The 16,549-nt window shown below is 60.9% G+C and overlaps 1 protein-coding gene across 1 annotated transcript in view; it reads left to right on the forward strand.

Annotated features, from left to right (window-relative positions):
• Window positions 1–16,549, forward strand: part of LOC119098357 (inositol hexakisphosphate and diphosphoinositol-pentakisphosphate kinase 2) — a gene marked incomplete in the record, with an annotated part of 85,522 nt that overhangs the window by 50,915 nt on the left and 18,058 nt on the right. Inside the window, 13 exon segments of the mRNA XM_037221277.1 lie at window positions 947–1,036; window positions 4,695–4,795; window positions 5,239–5,520; window positions 5,958–6,137; window positions 9,237–9,316; window positions 10,444–10,569; window positions 11,714–11,767; window positions 13,012–13,134; window positions 13,533–13,644; window positions 13,791–13,906; window positions 14,429–14,515; window positions 14,812–15,038; window positions 16,239–16,375. Coding sequence (XP_037077172.1) covers window positions 947–1,036; window positions 4,695–4,795; window positions 5,239–5,520; window positions 5,958–6,137; window positions 9,237–9,316; window positions 10,444–10,569; window positions 11,714–11,767; window positions 13,012–13,134; window positions 13,533–13,644; window positions 13,791–13,906; window positions 14,429–14,515; window positions 14,812–15,038; window positions 16,239–16,375 — 1,715 coding nt within the window.

Raw genomic sequence — 16,549 nt, forward strand, 5'->3', positions numbered from 1 at the left:
CCACCTTCATGATTTTCATTCTCTTGAAAAGTGTTCGACCTCCAGAAACGTAAAATGAATTACTTGGCAATTACTTCCAGTGGAATGTAAATAACTTAGGGCGGTCTTAACACGCGACGAGAGTGGTCGGCGGTCGGCAAACCACCCGGAACACCTCGTCTTTGCCGTGTGCATGCTGACGGCTTTGCTGAAGTGGAGCATGCTGTGTGTCGCGCCTCAAATCGAGTCATGGTCCGAGCCAGGAAAATGGCTAAAACGACCGCAAAAAAGCGCTCCTCAAATACAGGTTTATATGTATTTCGCCCACGTTCTCATCAGTTTACAGTGTTATATCCCACGCGGCCAATAAAGATACTATACCCCCCCCCCCCCCCTGCCGTCGATCATTTGTGCGGTAAATGTTGTGCTGTTCTCAGTTCCTTTTTAATGTGTTTTAATGTTAGGTGAGCAATAAGCTTCATTAGCGATTGATCGGACGTTATTACTGTTTGTATAAACTGCATACAGATTGAAAAAAAATTTGAAAGGTTTGGGGCTATGGAAAAAATGTGTTTGCCCTAAATACATTCACACATCCAAAATGATATCTTCCAACATGTACCATATGCCAGATACATCTAAAAAAACACCCTAAGTATTTTCCTGATTCATTCGTCATTGATTTTGTGAAGATTCGCTACAGTGTTCACGGGAACATTGTTGTTGGAGGCGTAATCAGTGGCTTCGGAGTACGCTCTGTTTCAGCACTGTACTGTTGTTTGCAGTTCTACATTCTGTTGCAGGTGTACACAGTGGGGCAGAGCACGCACAGTTTCAGCACGTGCCGTTGCAGGTGTGCACAGTAGGCCCGAAGTACGCTCAGTTTCAGCAGCGTGTGCCTGTTTTTGCAGGTGTATACAGTGTACGGAGTACGCTCGGTTTCAGCAGCGTGTGCGTGTCGTTGCAGGTGTACACAGTGGGTCCCGAGTACGCTCACGCCGAGGCGAGAAAGTCGCCGGCCCTCGACGGCAAGGTGGAGCGGGACCAGGACGGCAAGGTCAGTCCGGACCTGCGCTTATCGACGGCAGCGGAGCCGACAGCCGGCCGTCGGCCCCAGTTACGAAGCACAAATCCGAAAAACATCCGTTCGATTCATTTCCCGGAACGGGGAACATGGGATTTAGATGTTTGAGTTTGATGGTTCTCGGAACGAGTCCGTAGGTTTGTGTGTTGGGAGCACAACGGCGGGAGTCAAGCACTGCTCCGGTTACGGAGCTGGCGTTAATGAGGCCTAGGATGGCGTGTGCTGTTGAACGCAACGACGCCTTTGTAAGCCATATGGCGACGTTATCGCGAGGTTCACTTCTGACGACCAGGTGGGTGATATTGAACACGACTACGCCTTTGTAAACCGCACGGCCACGTCATCACAACACTCACCTCTGGTGATTAGGTCACCTGTGGTGTGTCGCTGAGCGCCACCGACCGGCCAAGCTAAAAACCTGTCGTTACCGGTGCGCTGCAGCCGCGCCGACCGTGCAGCTGCTGCGGCAGGCGCCGCTCGGGCCGCCCCGTCCGCCTCCGCGCTGCGGCTGTCGGCCGTGTCAGGGTCACCGGCCGGTGTTACGGGGCCGTTCTGCCCGTTGTCGTCCCGCTGTGGTCGCATGCATGCCTCCTCGCTGCATTTGTCGGCCTCGTCAGGGCTTCCGGCCATGGGTGCCATATGGCCAACGTGTCGGTGCGCCCCAAAGCCCAAATCATCAGGGCTACCGGCCGGTGTAAGAGGGCCTGTCTGTCCCTTCTCGCCCCGCTGTGATTGGGCGCGCGTGACGCGGCGTGGAGTGTCGTCTGACTGGGGGGCCCGTTTTCCCCATAGTCAAACTCCATCCCCAAGAATCAACACGTGACGTCACAGGCAAGTGCGCCACAATCGTTTTCCGGCATTGGAGTACGGCCGTTTGCGTGTGGCGCTGCTGCCCATGACGTCATTGATTACAGCCTTAGGTGAGGGCTGTGCCAGTGAGTAGCCGGGCCCTAACGCTGGAGGCGTTCAGGGTAGAATGCCCTTTACCCATCCACCCGCTACCCGCCTGCCCACCCACCCGCTGCTTGCCTGCCCAGTAACACAAATACTAAAGTAATATAGATAACAGCAAGTAATACAAATAGTTTAAACGAACTCACTACGATGAAAATAAATAAATGAGAACGACTAAATGATGAGTAAAGAGTTCAGTTCGGCTGGCGTCGGTAGCCTGCTGTTCAGCGTAATACGCCTGTGGATGGGGCAAGCGGACCGGCGCTGGTCTGCCGGCCCGACCTGGCCCCCCCCCCCCCCCCTCTCCCCTCCGGCCTCGGGGACTGGCGGACAGGCAGGGTGTCGCGCGCGCGGGGGTCGTCATCCATGAAGTAAGATCGCGGGAGCGTCTCTCAGACCCGAACGGTGCCAGCCGCGCCACCGACGAGCGGTCTACGCGTGACACCCGGGTGCTGAATCCCAGGGGTGGTGATTGCATGCAAGCCAGAGCCACGCCGCGGCGATCCGGCTCGATAACAGCGTCGGCGAAGCCGTGACGATAGCGTCGGTGATCGATTCAGGGCTGGGAACCAAGTGCTGCTGGCGGCCCGGGTTGAAGCGAGTCCGCGGAGCATGCTGGGAGATTTTATCCTGACTTGTTGCTATCGACCGCGTGCAGGTTACCGTGCCACGCTTCCGGCAGTAGTCATGTTTAATTCGTTCGGTCTAGAGTGACGTCATGTCAGAATGGCGGCGTAGTGGGCGGCACTATTTCACTGGAAGCGCCATTGCTGACCGGATTTGAGGAGGTTGCTTTGTTCGCTTTAATGCGTGCGATATGCGCCGTTCGTCCCACAGTCGACCCCGGACGGTGTTTGGACGGCAGCAGATGCTCCCGCCGCCGTGCTCAGCGTGTTGCGTCGTTCCGTCGCTCAGCATTGCACAGGCGCAAAATGACCCTAGAAGTCGACGCGCCCTAAAGCCCCAATCATCATCGTCAGCACTGCACTGTCTCACGGTGCAGTGCTACGCGCCGACGTCCGTGATGAAATATTCCTATTTGCACCGTTGTCTGACGAAAACGGACACCACCAGGGCCAGTCCAGCTATGTCCATGTGATTTTCCATAACATACCACTGCAGCTACTATGCTGTGTTACCTACGCTGAAGTACTGCCATCGAACTCATCGAAAAACGCTGTGCCTTTGGATGTTTTAGTGGAAGGTATATGAAATTGGCTGCCCGCGTTACTGGTGTAGAACCTACTGGATGGAAATTGTACACCCAGCCAGGTGTCCATGGCTGCGTTACGAGGGAGCTGTATAGCAGAATGCGTAACGCCCAATGCCGTTTACACTATCGGCGTAACAAGCAGACCACTCCGTGGTGAACGAATTGCATAGATGTCGCCAGCTAAGATGTCACGTACATCATTCAAACAACGGGTGTAAAATGCGTAAATGGGTTGAAATGTCACCATTCCGTACAGTACATGCGAATCATGGTGTGATTCCATTCAAACGGCTGCATTCGCGGAAGTAAATCGAGGGTTAGATTATCGTGGCGTCACGTGACGTCTCGTATGGTCGCGCTGATTCTCTTCAAGTGGGAGTTTGCAATTGCAGCGGTCTAGCAGTGATACGTGTCGTGGGATGTTGCATGAGAAAGGCTCTTGTGCACCATCAATTGAAACGAGACAGCATGATCGATATAACGCCAATTTTAAAAGGGGAACGTAGCTTCCTGCCAAAACGCCATCTTCCTGTGTGTACGGGCTGTAAAGCTGTTTAAAAGCGTTCGGTAGAGTCTTCCCGGCCCGGATGGGTGCTCCATTAGTCCTCGCCCTGACTCGCTCTTGTTCATACTGCTGACTGAAGGGGGTGGATTAATGCGAGCCCCTCCCCGTCGCTTCTAAACTAAGAATGATTTAGCTTCGCGGAAAAAGTGGGCTGGTCTCAATGCAATTAAATCTCACGATCGTTACGTTTTTGTTTCTAGGTCAAATAAACCCCATCCTGCCATGCCAAATGTCAATTTTTCCAAAAAAGAGCATATCTACGAGATCTACTAACATATCTTTGAATTTCCATATATACGAGAATATACTATGTAGCGACACTGAGTTAACGCAGGCAGATTTCTGGTTTAATTTTGAGCACATTAGCATGCGGTTTGATGTGTTTGAGCGTCTTTTTATAACGTAGTGTTCCGTTAACGTGACAGTGTCGGCCCGCCGCCCGCTATCAGCGGGTGCTCCGGTGTCCGCCCGCCGCGCGAGATCGGCGGGTGCTCCGGTGTCCGCCTGCCGCGCAAGATCGGCGGGTGCTCCGGTGTCCGCCCGCCGCCCGCACCGGCCATGGATCGCCCTGCGGCTTTCTGGGGGAAAAACCGGACCTGTTCGGGAATGGGAAGTGCTGGAGATACGTGTTTGACGTTTCAAATGCGCACAATGATTGCTCCATAGGCTACCGAAGATATGAGCGCGATTTCGCAAGCCGGAGAGATATCCTCAGAAAGCCCTACGTGTGTGAGGTCATATCCCCTCCCCCCCCCCCATCCCCTATCGTGGCGAGGATGAAAGTAGCGTGACATTCGGTAAGGTGTCGGCGGATATCTGCCCAGCTGGCGGGCAGTGCATGCTGGCTGGGTATGGTGGAGGCTGATCTGCCGCCGGCCCGGGCCGGCCCTGCGTTACAGGAGGTCCGCTACCCGGTGATCCTGACCAACACCGAGAAGCTGATCGCCAGGAAGGTGTGCCAGGCGTTCAAGCAGACCGTCTGCGGATTTGATCTGCTCAGGTGCGTCAGCTCTCGTGCTTCCGGCACGTCTTTGATGGCATCCGTTTGGAGGTGGTCCGTCCAGCGTGCCACGCTCCGTTATAAACAACCGGTGCCGTGAGACAGCATGGTGTTGTTGGATATTAATGTTGAACATTACCGTGCTGGTCGTTAGTGTGATGAAGGTAACGGCGCTCACTCACGAACGTCACGCCATGGCAATGTTGTCCTCATTATGTTCGCCTGCATCAGGTCGATCGATATGCTACCGTGGTTACGTCACTTATCCTCTTATGGAAGTGGGCAAAGATCATTAGTGTCATCATGCTCCGTGTGATTGTCGTAAATGGTGTGGTAAAGGCGGGATTCGAACCCGGTTTCCTGGGCCGGGAGTCCATTGCGCTTCCGACTGCATCACGCCGCAGTGTGCGCTCGTGCTGACGTGCGTCTCCGCACTCCCGCAGGGCGAACGGCCGCTCCTACGTCTGCGACGTCAACGGCTTCAGCTTCGTCAAGAACTCCAACAAGTACTACGACGACTCGGCCAAGATCCTGGGCAACATGATCCTGCGCGAACTCGCGCCCACGCTGCACATCCCGTGGTCGGTGCCGTTCCAGCTGGACGACCCGCCCATCGTGCCCACCACCTTCGGCAAGATGATGGAGCTGCGCTGCGCCATTGCCGTCATACGCCACGGCGACCGAACGCCCAAGCAGAAGATGAAGATGGAGATACGCCACCAGAAGTGAGCCCCCTGGGTTGGCCCTGTTGGGCTGGGGTCCATGCTGCTAATGCGGCTGCGGGTGTGACGAATGCATGTGGTTCGGGGAGCTCATGTATGCGGAAAAAGTAGCGCCCCATTTGGAATGTACTGAAATGCGTTGGAATGCTTACACCATGACGGTAAGACGGCTAAGCGGCGTGCATTTCGCCTTCCGGGATTTGTTCTGTTACGTGTCTTTTGGATGCTGCCATATGCAGCGTGAAACCGTCTCAGGTGGCAGCCCAACGAGGAGGACCATTCTGGACCAGTTATGACGGTGTCAATAGCATGTGCATGGCGATTGTTCGATTACCGATCTTGCCTAAGCTGTGGCAGCGCGTGTCAGGCCTAGGCCTTCGCCCCAGACCGGCTGGCTGGTGTCGCCGCTAGGTTTTACCCGAGGCTTTCGATGCCAACAGGTTCTTCGACATCTTCCGCAAGTACGACGGCGACCAGCAGGGCCACATCAAGCTGAAGAAGCCCAAGCAGCTGCAGGAGATCCTGGACGTGGCGCGCGAGCTGCTGGACTCTTATGACGACGATCCCGAGGTGGTGAAGAAGCGAGCCAAGCTCGAACAGCTGCGCAACGTGTTGGAAATGTGAGTTGGCGGCGTGCATGGTGCCGTTGCCGTGTCGGGGATCTGGCATGCGGCGCCCCGGCCCGGCGGCCCGGACCGCCGCACGCTGGTCTGCGGCGGGCGGGGGGAGGGGGCAGGGGGTGCGGCGCTGTCGGCCCCCGGCTGCCGGCGGAGCCTCCTTCCCTGTCTACCGAGCCACGCGGCAAGCTCGTGATGACCGGCGGCACGGCGGTCAGACGGCATCGGCTGGTGCTGGAGCTGGCACACCTCCCACCCGATCCCGCAGTAATTGCAACACTTCTCTGTTGATCTAAGCCGCCGGCGAAATCCTTCTCTCTCGTTTTGTTTCATGGAATTGCTGGCAAAACCCTTCCTCCATATTTGCGAGGACTGCCGGGATGCAACATCATTTTATTTTGTTCGTGATGTCGGCTAATTACTACCTTGTGGGCCGGTTGAGAGCCCATCTCTGCCTACGTATATGGTTGAGCCGCTATTGGCTTTCGTCTCCGTCCATCCTACTACGGCTGGTGATCCTTCTCTTCCTCCATCCTGCCGGGTGGCTGGTGACCCCTTTGTCCCGCCGGACGGCTGGTGACCATTCTCCCCCTTTGTCTGTTCCTGTCCCGCCAGGCCGCCGGTGACGTCGGCGTCTATCTCCCCCCGTCCCCCCAGGCTGCCGGTGACATCGGCGTCTCTTTCCCCCTGTCCCGCCGGGCCGCCGGTGACGTCTGCATCTCTCCTCTGTCCCGCTTGGCCGCCGGTGACGTCGGCGTCTCTTCCCCTGTCCCGCCGGGCCGCCGGTGACGTCGGCGTCTCTCTCCCCCTGTCCCGCCGGGCCGCCGGTGACTTCGGCGTCTCTCTCTCCCTGTCCCGCCGGGCCGCCGGTGACGTCTGCATCTCTCCTCTGTCCCGCCTGGCCGCCGGTGACGTCGGCGTCTCTCTCCCGCTGTCCCTCCGGGCCGCCGGTGACGTCGGCGTCTCTCTCCCCCTATCCCGCCGGGCCGCCGGTGACTTCGGCGTCTCTCTCCCGTCCCTCCGGACCGCCGGTGACTTCGGCGTCTCTCCCCCTGTCCCGCCGGACCGCCGGTGACGTCGGCGTCTCTTCCCCTGTCCCGCCGGGCCGCCGGTGACGTCGGCGTCTCTTCCCCTGTCCCGCCGGGCCGCCGGTGACGTCGGCGTCTCTCCCTCTGTTGCAGCGTGCTGCTGCTGTCCGTTCAGACGCCGGCCGTACTGTGAGTGACGGTCGGCGACTCGGCCTGCCCCGCTGCCCCCCCCCCCCCCCCCGCCCCGCGCCTGGCTCGCACTGTATGCTGCCGGCATGCGTGGCCTTCTCCCCGGGTCGGGCCGCCCGCCGCCTGGTGTGCCCCTCCCCCCGCCCCCCTGACCTGCCCGACGTCGAGGACCGTCGTGCGCTGCATGACCGGCGTGCGCGCTGCGCGCTCCGCCTGCCGGCCCGGCGGCACCGGACGGTCCGGCATGCAGGCGCTGGTCAGTCTGCCGGCCCAGCGGCGCCGGACGGTCCGGCATGCAGCCGCTGGTCAGTCTGCCGGCCCAGCGGCGCCGGACGGTGAGGCATGCAGCCGCTGGTCAGTCTGCCGGCCCGGCGACACCGGACGGTCCGGCACGCAGCCGCTGGTCAGTCTGCCGGCCCAGCGGCACCGAACGGTCCGGCATGCAGCCGCTGGTCAGTCTGCCGGCCCAGCGGCACCGGACGGTCCGGCATGCAGCCGCTGGTCAGTCTGCCGGCCCAGCGACACCGGACGGTCCGGCATGCAGCCGCTGGTCAGTCTGCGGGCCCAGCGGCGCCGGGCGGTCAGGCATGCAGCCGCTGGTCAGTCTGCGGGCCCAGCGGCGCCGGGCGGTCAGGCATGCAGCCGCTGGTCAGTCTGCGGGCCCACCGGCACCGGGCGGTCAGGCATGCAGCCGCTGGTCTCGTGAGCTGCACAGGCTTTGTGTGTGCCGCGCCGTTTAGTGCTGTGGCGGGAATGGCCTGCGGCTGGCCTCATGACCGTCAGTGTCTGTAGTGGTGAACGATCTCACGTTCGTGAGGTGATGTGGTGGATGATGACGGTTTGGGGAATGGCAGTGATGTAAACATGTCATATCTCTTGCATGTTTTGAATTCTAGCCACAACTCTTTCTTGGAGGTGGGCTTTGTGGTAAAAGCCACGGCTAGCAGCAAATATTATTGAAAATTGGCGGCTCCGTTGGGCCAAACCAGGCATATCCAGGAAATTGCCGATGTATTATCTAGCTATAAGTAGCGCTCCCTGTATAGATTAGTAGACACATTTCAGTCAGTCCCTGCAACCCCCACTACAATCATTCTTTGGCAAGAGTGTGCCGTCTACAGCTTGGCTTGTCCACCTTGGTCATTGGATTCAGGCATTTGTGAAGTTTTTCAGTCATGTGGGCTTATAACACATCGGTTAGCGGAGGTAGAAGGTTGGAAGACGAGTGCCCTGGCGCGCGAGCCGCGCCGCGAGGGCGGACTGGTCGGCAGCGGACTGTCTGGCAGGCGCCGGCCGGCCCGCGGGGGTCTGCACCGCACCGGTGCCCGGCCGGCCGCCGCCGTCTCGGTGGCCCAGGTCACCTGCTCGGCGTGGGAGCTGTGACTGACCGCGGATCTGGGCTGCCTGCCGGCGCCAGGCAAGGCGCTGGCTGGGTCCGGCCGCAGCCCGCCGCCCCGCCGCCTCGGGCTGCGGGGCCAGGAGGGTGTCCCGCCCCCGGCCAGCGGCGCCGGTGGGCGCGCTGGGCCGGCCGGCCCGAGCCGCGCCGCCCTGAGGCTGGGCGGTGCTGGGGCTTTGCTCTCCGAGCCGACGGAGGCCGCCGCGCCGGCCCGGCGTCGGGACGCGGCCCAGATCCGCACGCCGACGTCCGCCGGCCGGGCGGACCCCGGCGCCACGGCCTGGCGGGCGCGACGCGCCGCCGCTCGGGTACCGCTTCCGGGCATGCGTGCGACTGGCATGCCGTCGCGTCTGCCGCGCGACGCCGCGCTCCGCTGCACCTGGACACGGCTCATCCGTGTCATGTAGAGCACCGAACTGCGCCACCGAACTAGGCGGCTCGTCCTTCTGCTCCGAGTCGGCTGGGTTCAACCTGTTTTCTTTGTCACAGGTACGGACACTTTTCGGGCATCAACCGGAAAATTCAGATCAAGTACCAGCCCAAGGGCTGGAAGAGGAGCAGCGAGGACGGTGAGTCGGGTCGGGCGGGCCAGTGACCTCCGGCGTTGTTCCCGGGCAGGGAGTTTTGGCACGGCATCGGGGGTCATGAACCGTTGTAAGCGATTACGTGGAATCCCGTTGTGGGCGTCGGCCGACTTGTTTACGTGAGGCTAGAACTGTTTGGCAGCGGTGTGATGCCGCTAACCTTAATCTGGCAGGGCGTGACACGGAGTTTGATATGAATTAGATTACCCGGGACTAGCCTTCGACGCGTCGACGTCTATATTCGCCTTGTGCGTATGCGGGCCTTTCGCTTTCGCAGGGCATGTGCATGAAGGCACGGCAACCTGCTCATTCTGTCGCTGTTAGTGATATTACAACGGCGTTTCGTAGCGCTGTATGCCGTTGTAAAAAGCCTTCGAGTGCTTCCTTCACAACCGAACTTAAATGATAATTTCCGTTTCCGACGTTATTGATATATCAACAGCTATTGACACACCAGACGTCTGAATTGGGCTATATCAATTATCCCATGGATGGGATGCGGTGAGCTTGTACAAGCGTGCTGTATATGCGTCTCTGGACACGTCATACGATCGATGTGTCCGTGTGAGGGGGATGTCCGTGCGCAGGTGTGAGCACGTTGTGCGTATTTTTACACACGAGCGCCTGTCATGTGCGGACACCCGGACATATATGGACATACCCGGACACGCATGGGTTGGTTGTTCGTGTCCCCTGACACGTGTGGTCGTCCTGCCCACATCCTGGGCACCTGACAGTCTCGTCCGTGTCGGTTTGCATCCCTTCTCGCCAGTGGCATGTCCGCAACTACAGTACATAGGCCTGATATTCGTATCCTTCGAGACATGTGTGTTTCTTGTCTTGTACGTACCGGGCGTGTTGGGATGGCCTTTTCTCTGGACACCCGACAGCGTCGTGTCGGCGTCTGCTCGCGTTTGTGGGCGCACCGTCCGTACATGGGGACACCTGTGGGTGTTGTATCCTGGTGTGGGGCCGCTGTAGTCGCGGCGCCCGCTCTCGTGGCCCGCTGTCTGTGAGCGGCTGCCGGCGCGGCGTGGTGGCCTGCGCGCGCGCGTCCGGCGCCGCCTCGACGGACGGCCGCCTGAGCGCGCCGCCGGCCCTCTCGCCGCCAGAGAGCACCTCCGAGGAGCCGTCCCTGGTGCTCGTGCTCAAGTGGGGCGGCGAGCTGACGCCGGCCGGCCGCGTCCAGGCCGAGGAGCTGGGCAAAATATTCCGGTGTATGTACCCGGGCGGCCAAGGTAAGTCGGCGGCGGCAGCAGCGGCCGCGTGCGCGGGTGTGGGCCGCGTCGGCGAGCCCCTGAGTGCCCGCTGACGCGCTGGTCAGTGATGGGAGCTCAGGAGATTGCTGGTCCCGGTGGCCGAGTGGGCTGAGTCATCACTGGTCGCAGTAGTGTCCCGGTCGCAGCACCTACTAAAGCGCGCATCGCACCGCGATCTAAAGCGAAAACGGAGACGTCCTCGCGTAAAAAGATCACGTTACGTTGTCCGATAAGATATCAAAGCCAGGCTGATATTCTTGTGAAAACAAAAAGGACGGCAGATCGTAAAATCTGGCGGGGATGTAAAAGTTGGGCCTTGTTGAACTTTGCATGTACATGATGACGTGAAGTGTTCTCGAGAAAAACGTCGGTGCGTCAAGACGCTTACATCACGTGACGTCATGAAAATACCGCGCTTTCGTGTCTGGCTAGCGTTGTCAGCACACTTCGAACGCAGCCCTTGTCCGTGGCGCGCTATCATGCCGCGACCGACGGCCGCGTGAGAGCCGAGGCTTCACTCTGTAAATGACGCACGCTGCAGTCTCATCACCTTGACGTTCGGTGGTGCTTCGTCATGTCTAAGCGACGGGCCCGATGGCGTGGGCGCCGGCGCCCTGTGCCGGCCCGCAGCTCCCAGCGCTCTGACCGGTCGCGCCGCCGGCGTCCCAGTGTTATGAACACGGCGACGCGCGGCCGCCCTGTAGGCGCGTGCGCGGCGGGGGCTGTTGCCGCGCCAGACGCTGCTGAAGGCAATAACCCAGGTCGCACTAACGGGTTCTGTGTGAGGTGGTCGTGGCGTACCATTACTGTGTCATTGACTCCTCGTAGTGGTTTGCGCGGTGGTGAGCGGTGGTAATAGTCGATCATAACCCACCGCCTGTTGGTGTTAGCTGTTCATAACATCGCCGCTGCCTGAGAGATTCTACAGTGGCCGGCACGCCCTGTTTTTTTTTTACCGTCATTTGTAGCATCTGGCTCCATGTGGGTGTGTGTATGTCACGCGCTTATGTACATGGGCCGTGGTGAGCGTCGGCTGCCGCCTGCCGCGCTCAGCGGCCCGTGGCGCCGCCTGGATGTGACCCATCTGTCTCCTGACACTGTCGCTCTGTCTCTCCCACCGCAGGTATTATGCAGCCCTGGGGGTCAGGAATGTCGGAGGGATTCCCCGCGTATCACTGTTAGTGGGACCTCCTGATTATCCACCTGTAGCTTTTCCATGCTCTTCCTCGCTCATACTCACTCTGTCTCTTGCTGTCTCTGTCTGGTTTTCTGTGCGTCCCCACTAACCACGGTGCTCGGTGCGAGTTCATGCAGTAATTGTGGAAGTCAGCTCCGTTTCTAGGCCAAGTAGAGTGCTCCTCTGAAGCTGATTGGGTGCGTTTGCCTCATCCCAAATCCTGATAAATTTATTCGGTCCTTGCTGTAAGCCAGCAGTTGCGCTAGTGTTACGCTCGCTTTCATCACACGCCATAAGCTAGCCACCGTTGGAGAACGGGTGGCGGGGGTCCCCATCAGCCATCAGCAACCATCTGTTGGAATGCCGCACTTGGGCGAGCGTGCTCATTGCGAGCCTAAAGCGCGATAGTCATCCTGGCTTCCGCGAGTCAGTCTTAAGTCCCTCTCGCATACGTGGATGCATTTCGGCATCGGCCCGCAGTGCTGCCTCACTGCCGAGAGGCCTGGGGAGAGGCGGGAGGGAGCGGGGAACATTCGGCTGGCCCCCAGCGCTGTAAGCACCTGTGCCCTCACCGTCCCGACCCGCCGCCCGCTCCTCTCCGCATGCGCTCCTCGCTTACTAACCGACCGCGGCTCGCGACGGCTGCCGGCGGCGCTGCCCCGCGGCCGACCCTGGCGCGGCGTCACGGCCTCCCGCGCATGGCAGCTCCCAGAGCGTCCCAGCGCCGGCGGAGCGTCTGTGACCGTCCAGGGCCAGCGGCCACCTGAAGCCAGTCCGTTGTCACGCAATTTCTCCGCTGCTCGCACCGCTGCCCAACAGCCGTCGCATGCGGGCATTTTTAAAATGAAACGATGCCTTTGTTCTTGTTCGTTTATTGCTTAGTTGCCCCGGTTTATGATCATAAGCTCCGGCATTTGTACGCTTATTTGAAAACGGTCGGAGTGCTTGCTGAGTCCTGTCGCCCGTGGCCGGTCTCCGCTCGCTTGCTGCGCTAGTGTTACGATTTTTACACTGTTCGTCTCTTTTGTATTCGAAATGTGCGGCTGTTTTTCTGCCGCTTGTACCTTTGGCAGTCTCATTTTGCGCATATCCGGTTTGCCTCGACGAGTGTTCATGGCTGTACACTGCTTGCGGCCGCGTGTGACGAGCGCCGCGGCCGGCGCCGGCGGCCGCCGCGGCTCGGTCTGCCCTCGCCGCCCCGCCGCCGTGTCGCGCCGGTGACCCGAGCGCGCCGGCCGCCGCAGGGGAGTACGCCGGCACGCAGGGCCTGGGGCTGCTGCGGCTGCACTCCACCTACCGGCACGACCTCAAGATCTACGCGTCGGACGAGGGCAGGGTGCAGATGACGGCCGCCGCCTTCGCCAAAGGTGTGCTCGGGGCCGGCCGGCGGCGGCTGAGCTCCGTCCGCGGTGTGCGCTTCAGGCCGTCTGCGCTGACGACAGGCGTAGTCACTGCGGCGCGTTTGGCGCCACGTGCGTTGAACTGTGGCGCCCGCCCGTCCGGCGAGCTGAGGCGCTGCATTGCGTTGAAGATGGTGTTAAGGGCGTTAAAGGAATCACTCTGAGATAGGATAGCGGGGTGTTGGCCACGCTGCTGTAGGCCTGTTGAGGCCGTGTGTCTGAGCCAGCGGTGGGCGGCGAAGGGCACGGTGAGCCGGCCGCCGTCGCCGCCTGCAGTCGGCACGTGACGTTCATGGCGTGTCGCGCCGAGGCTCGCCGGTGGCAGCGAAGGAATGTCGCGATGACGCTCTCTGTGGCCTCCCCAGGGCTGCTGGCGTTGGAGGGCGAGCTGACCCCGATCCTGGTCCAGATGGTCAAGTCCGCCGACACAAACGGCCTGCTTGACAACGACTCCGACTCGCGCAACCTGCTCAACATGTGAGTGTCGACCGCTGTGTGCGGAGCATTGGGACGGCGCTGGCCTGCCGGCCGCGGCAGACGGCGAGCTTGGTGATGCGCCGTCCGGTCCGGTCACGCGTCCGGTCTCGAGCCAGGCCCCGTCTGAGCGAACGCCTCCGCCGCAGGGTGAAGAACAGCATCCACGACCTGTTCCAGCAGGACCGCGACTTCACGGCCGCCGACATCCAGCAGCTGAACCCCACCGGCTCCATCAGCGTGGCCAAGGCGCTCAGTCGGCTCAGTGAGTGGCGGCCGCCGGCGCTCGGCATGGTCGGCACCGCCTCGGGTGGCCGCCGGTGCTCGTGCTCGGCATGGTCGACACCGCCTCGGGTAACCGCCGGTGCTCGTGCTCGGCATGGTCGACACCGCCTCGGTGCTCAGCGGGCGACCGCTGGTGCTCGCGCTCAGTGTACCCGACGCCGCCGCTGACGCCTCGGCGCCGCGCCGACCTCCTCCCGTCGGGTTTTGCTCTACTTCAGCACGCTCAGTTGAAGGCGTTGCTGACTAAAGTCAAACCCGTCAATGCCCACACTGCCACTTGTCCGCATTTGTGAGCGTTGGTTTGTTTGCGTGGAGTCGGTCAAGTGCCAAAATGTTCGTGTCTTTCGCTCAAGCGCCTTTTGTTTATGATAGCCTAAGTACCCTGGAAACCCGTCTCAGATCTCCAGACTAAGTACATCTGCTTAGAGAATGCTAGCGTATTATCGTCTGACTTGCGGTGGCAGGTTTGCGTGTATGTTCACGCTCTCTCGTTTGATGGCAGAAAATCCGGTGGAAACCTGCCAGCTGGTGTACAACCACCTCCAGAAGCTGCTGAAGGTCATCACCCCGAAAATGGAGGAGTCCAAAGGTAGGCCGGTGTTGCATCTGGCAGTCAGACAGGTGCCAGAGCGGTGTGCTCTTTACTGGTGCTCTGAGAAAAATGATTCTGGCCAGCCAATTAAGAGCTTTGTGAGAGAGCCAGCTGGCATTGGGTGAGATCAGACATTTGAATGCATGACAACACGTCTGGCCGCGTGATGGGCGATCTGCTAGATCCGCGCGAGTGTTATCCACACCCGCTGTTAGTGATAAAGCTTGCCGGTGGCCTGCTGCCACGGGTTGCCAGCCGGCCTGACCAGGCTGCCACGGCGGCCACCCCGACAGAGCTCATACTGTACCACGGCGAGACCTGGGAGCTGATGCTCCGACGCTGGGTCAAGCTCGAGAAGGACTTCAAGACGAGCAACGGCAAGTTCGACATCAGCAAGATACCCGACATCTACGACAACATCAAGTACGACCTGCAGCACAACCAGAAGGTGCTGCAGTTCGACGACGCCGAGGAGATGTACCGCGTCGCCAAGACGGTGGCTGACGTCATTGTACCGCAGGTCAGTGGCTCTTCAGCGCCGCAGGCGGTGGCGTGCGGGGCCCAGACACGGGCCTGCGCCATCGGGCCGGGCGCTGTTCGACGACGCGCAGTCTCCGAGACTCGGCTGGGTGGTCGGTGCGCTCGACACTCGCCAGCGTGGTGCACCCGACACACGCCAGTGCGGTGCACTCGACACTCGCCAGCGCGGTGCAGCGGCACTCATCGCGCACGTCGTGGCTGTGGAGCCTGTGAGGAGCCGGTCCGTGTCGACACTGAGTGTCCCTCCCCCGCCGGGGAAGGGGAGAGGATAAGCTCAAGGTGCCCGCTCACCGAGCCGCTGTGGCCGCGGGGTCAGCTGCTGCGCCCCCCGTCCGCGCCCGGAGCCCAACCCCTGCCGCCGCCTCGGCCGACTCTCCGTCGGTGGTCCGAGCCGGGCCGGGCTACGAGACCGGTGTCCGTGAGGCGGCCGGCTGTCCTGGCCTGTCGTGCTGCACCGTGTTTACCGCGCGCCACGCCCTCGGGTCGATAGAACCTCCCCCTGATGGCGTGTGACGGCTGTGTATGCTCGTGACACATGATCGGCATTGGGATTTACGATCTGACCTTTGCGGTGAGTGCGCTGAAGTATCCCTTCGATAAGACGAGCTGCTGTTACCCCACTTCGGGAACGAGCCGCCCACAGGTGACCTGTGCACCCAGTCATGGGCGCGCGGTCGCCGCCGGCACCGCCAGTCCGCGTCATCTGCCCCAGACCTCAGCTGTGCAGTTCGGCATGGCCGTCGTAACACGGGCGCCGCTCATGAATCACCCTTCGTGCAGCGTATTCCCGGCGCTGTTTGTCTGCCGGCCACAGGCAAAACGGCTTAAGTGCTGTGTTCACTAATGGCTCTTAGGCCTCTTGCCTTTGGACGGCAGTGCGGCGTCTGTGTGTTGCGTTTAGCCCTTGTCGCGGAGCCGGGATTGGTGTCGGTCGTTGAGACTGTCGCCGCCAGCTGGCGTGTTGATCCCCGCTGCTGACGGATGTCCGCGCCAGCCTGCGATATGGGCCGGTCCTGATCTCAGCCTCTAGTGTGCGTCACCGCCTGTCCCCGATACGCCGATCCCTCGCCTCGATATGCCGATCCCTCGCCTCGATCGTAGCCTCCCGTGAGCTCGTCCGTCCCTGTGTCGGTGTCGGTGCCGGTGCGTGCGTCTGAGGGGCGCCCGGCCGCCGCTGCAGGAGTACGGGCTGACGCGCCAGGAGAAGCTCTCCATCGGGCACGGCATCTGCACGCCCCTGCTGAAGAAGATCCAAGCGGACCTGCGACGGAACGTGGATGAGGGCGCCGAGGAGAACGTCAACCGGCTCAATCCCATGTAGGTGCCGCGGCCGGCCGGGCCAGAGCGGCGTACCGCGCTCGCGCGCCGCGGGGCGCGTCCGCCGACACAGGCCGGGGCGGGCCAGCACGCGACTGGCGGGCCCGCGCCGCCGACCGTCCTGCCGCCTCCTCAGTGGGCCAGTGACTGCAGAGGTGTAACCTCGCACGCAGA

The sequence above is a fragment of the Pollicipes pollicipes genome, unplaced genomic scaffold (assembly GCF_011947565.3).
Source record: "Pollicipes pollicipes isolate AB1234 unplaced genomic scaffold, Ppol_2.1 Scaffold_4740;HRSCAF=5597_pilon_pilon_pilon, whole genome shotgun sequence".
Classification (NCBI taxonomy): domain Eukaryota; kingdom Metazoa; phylum Arthropoda; class Thecostraca; order Pollicipedomorpha; family Pollicipedidae; genus Pollicipes; species Pollicipes pollicipes.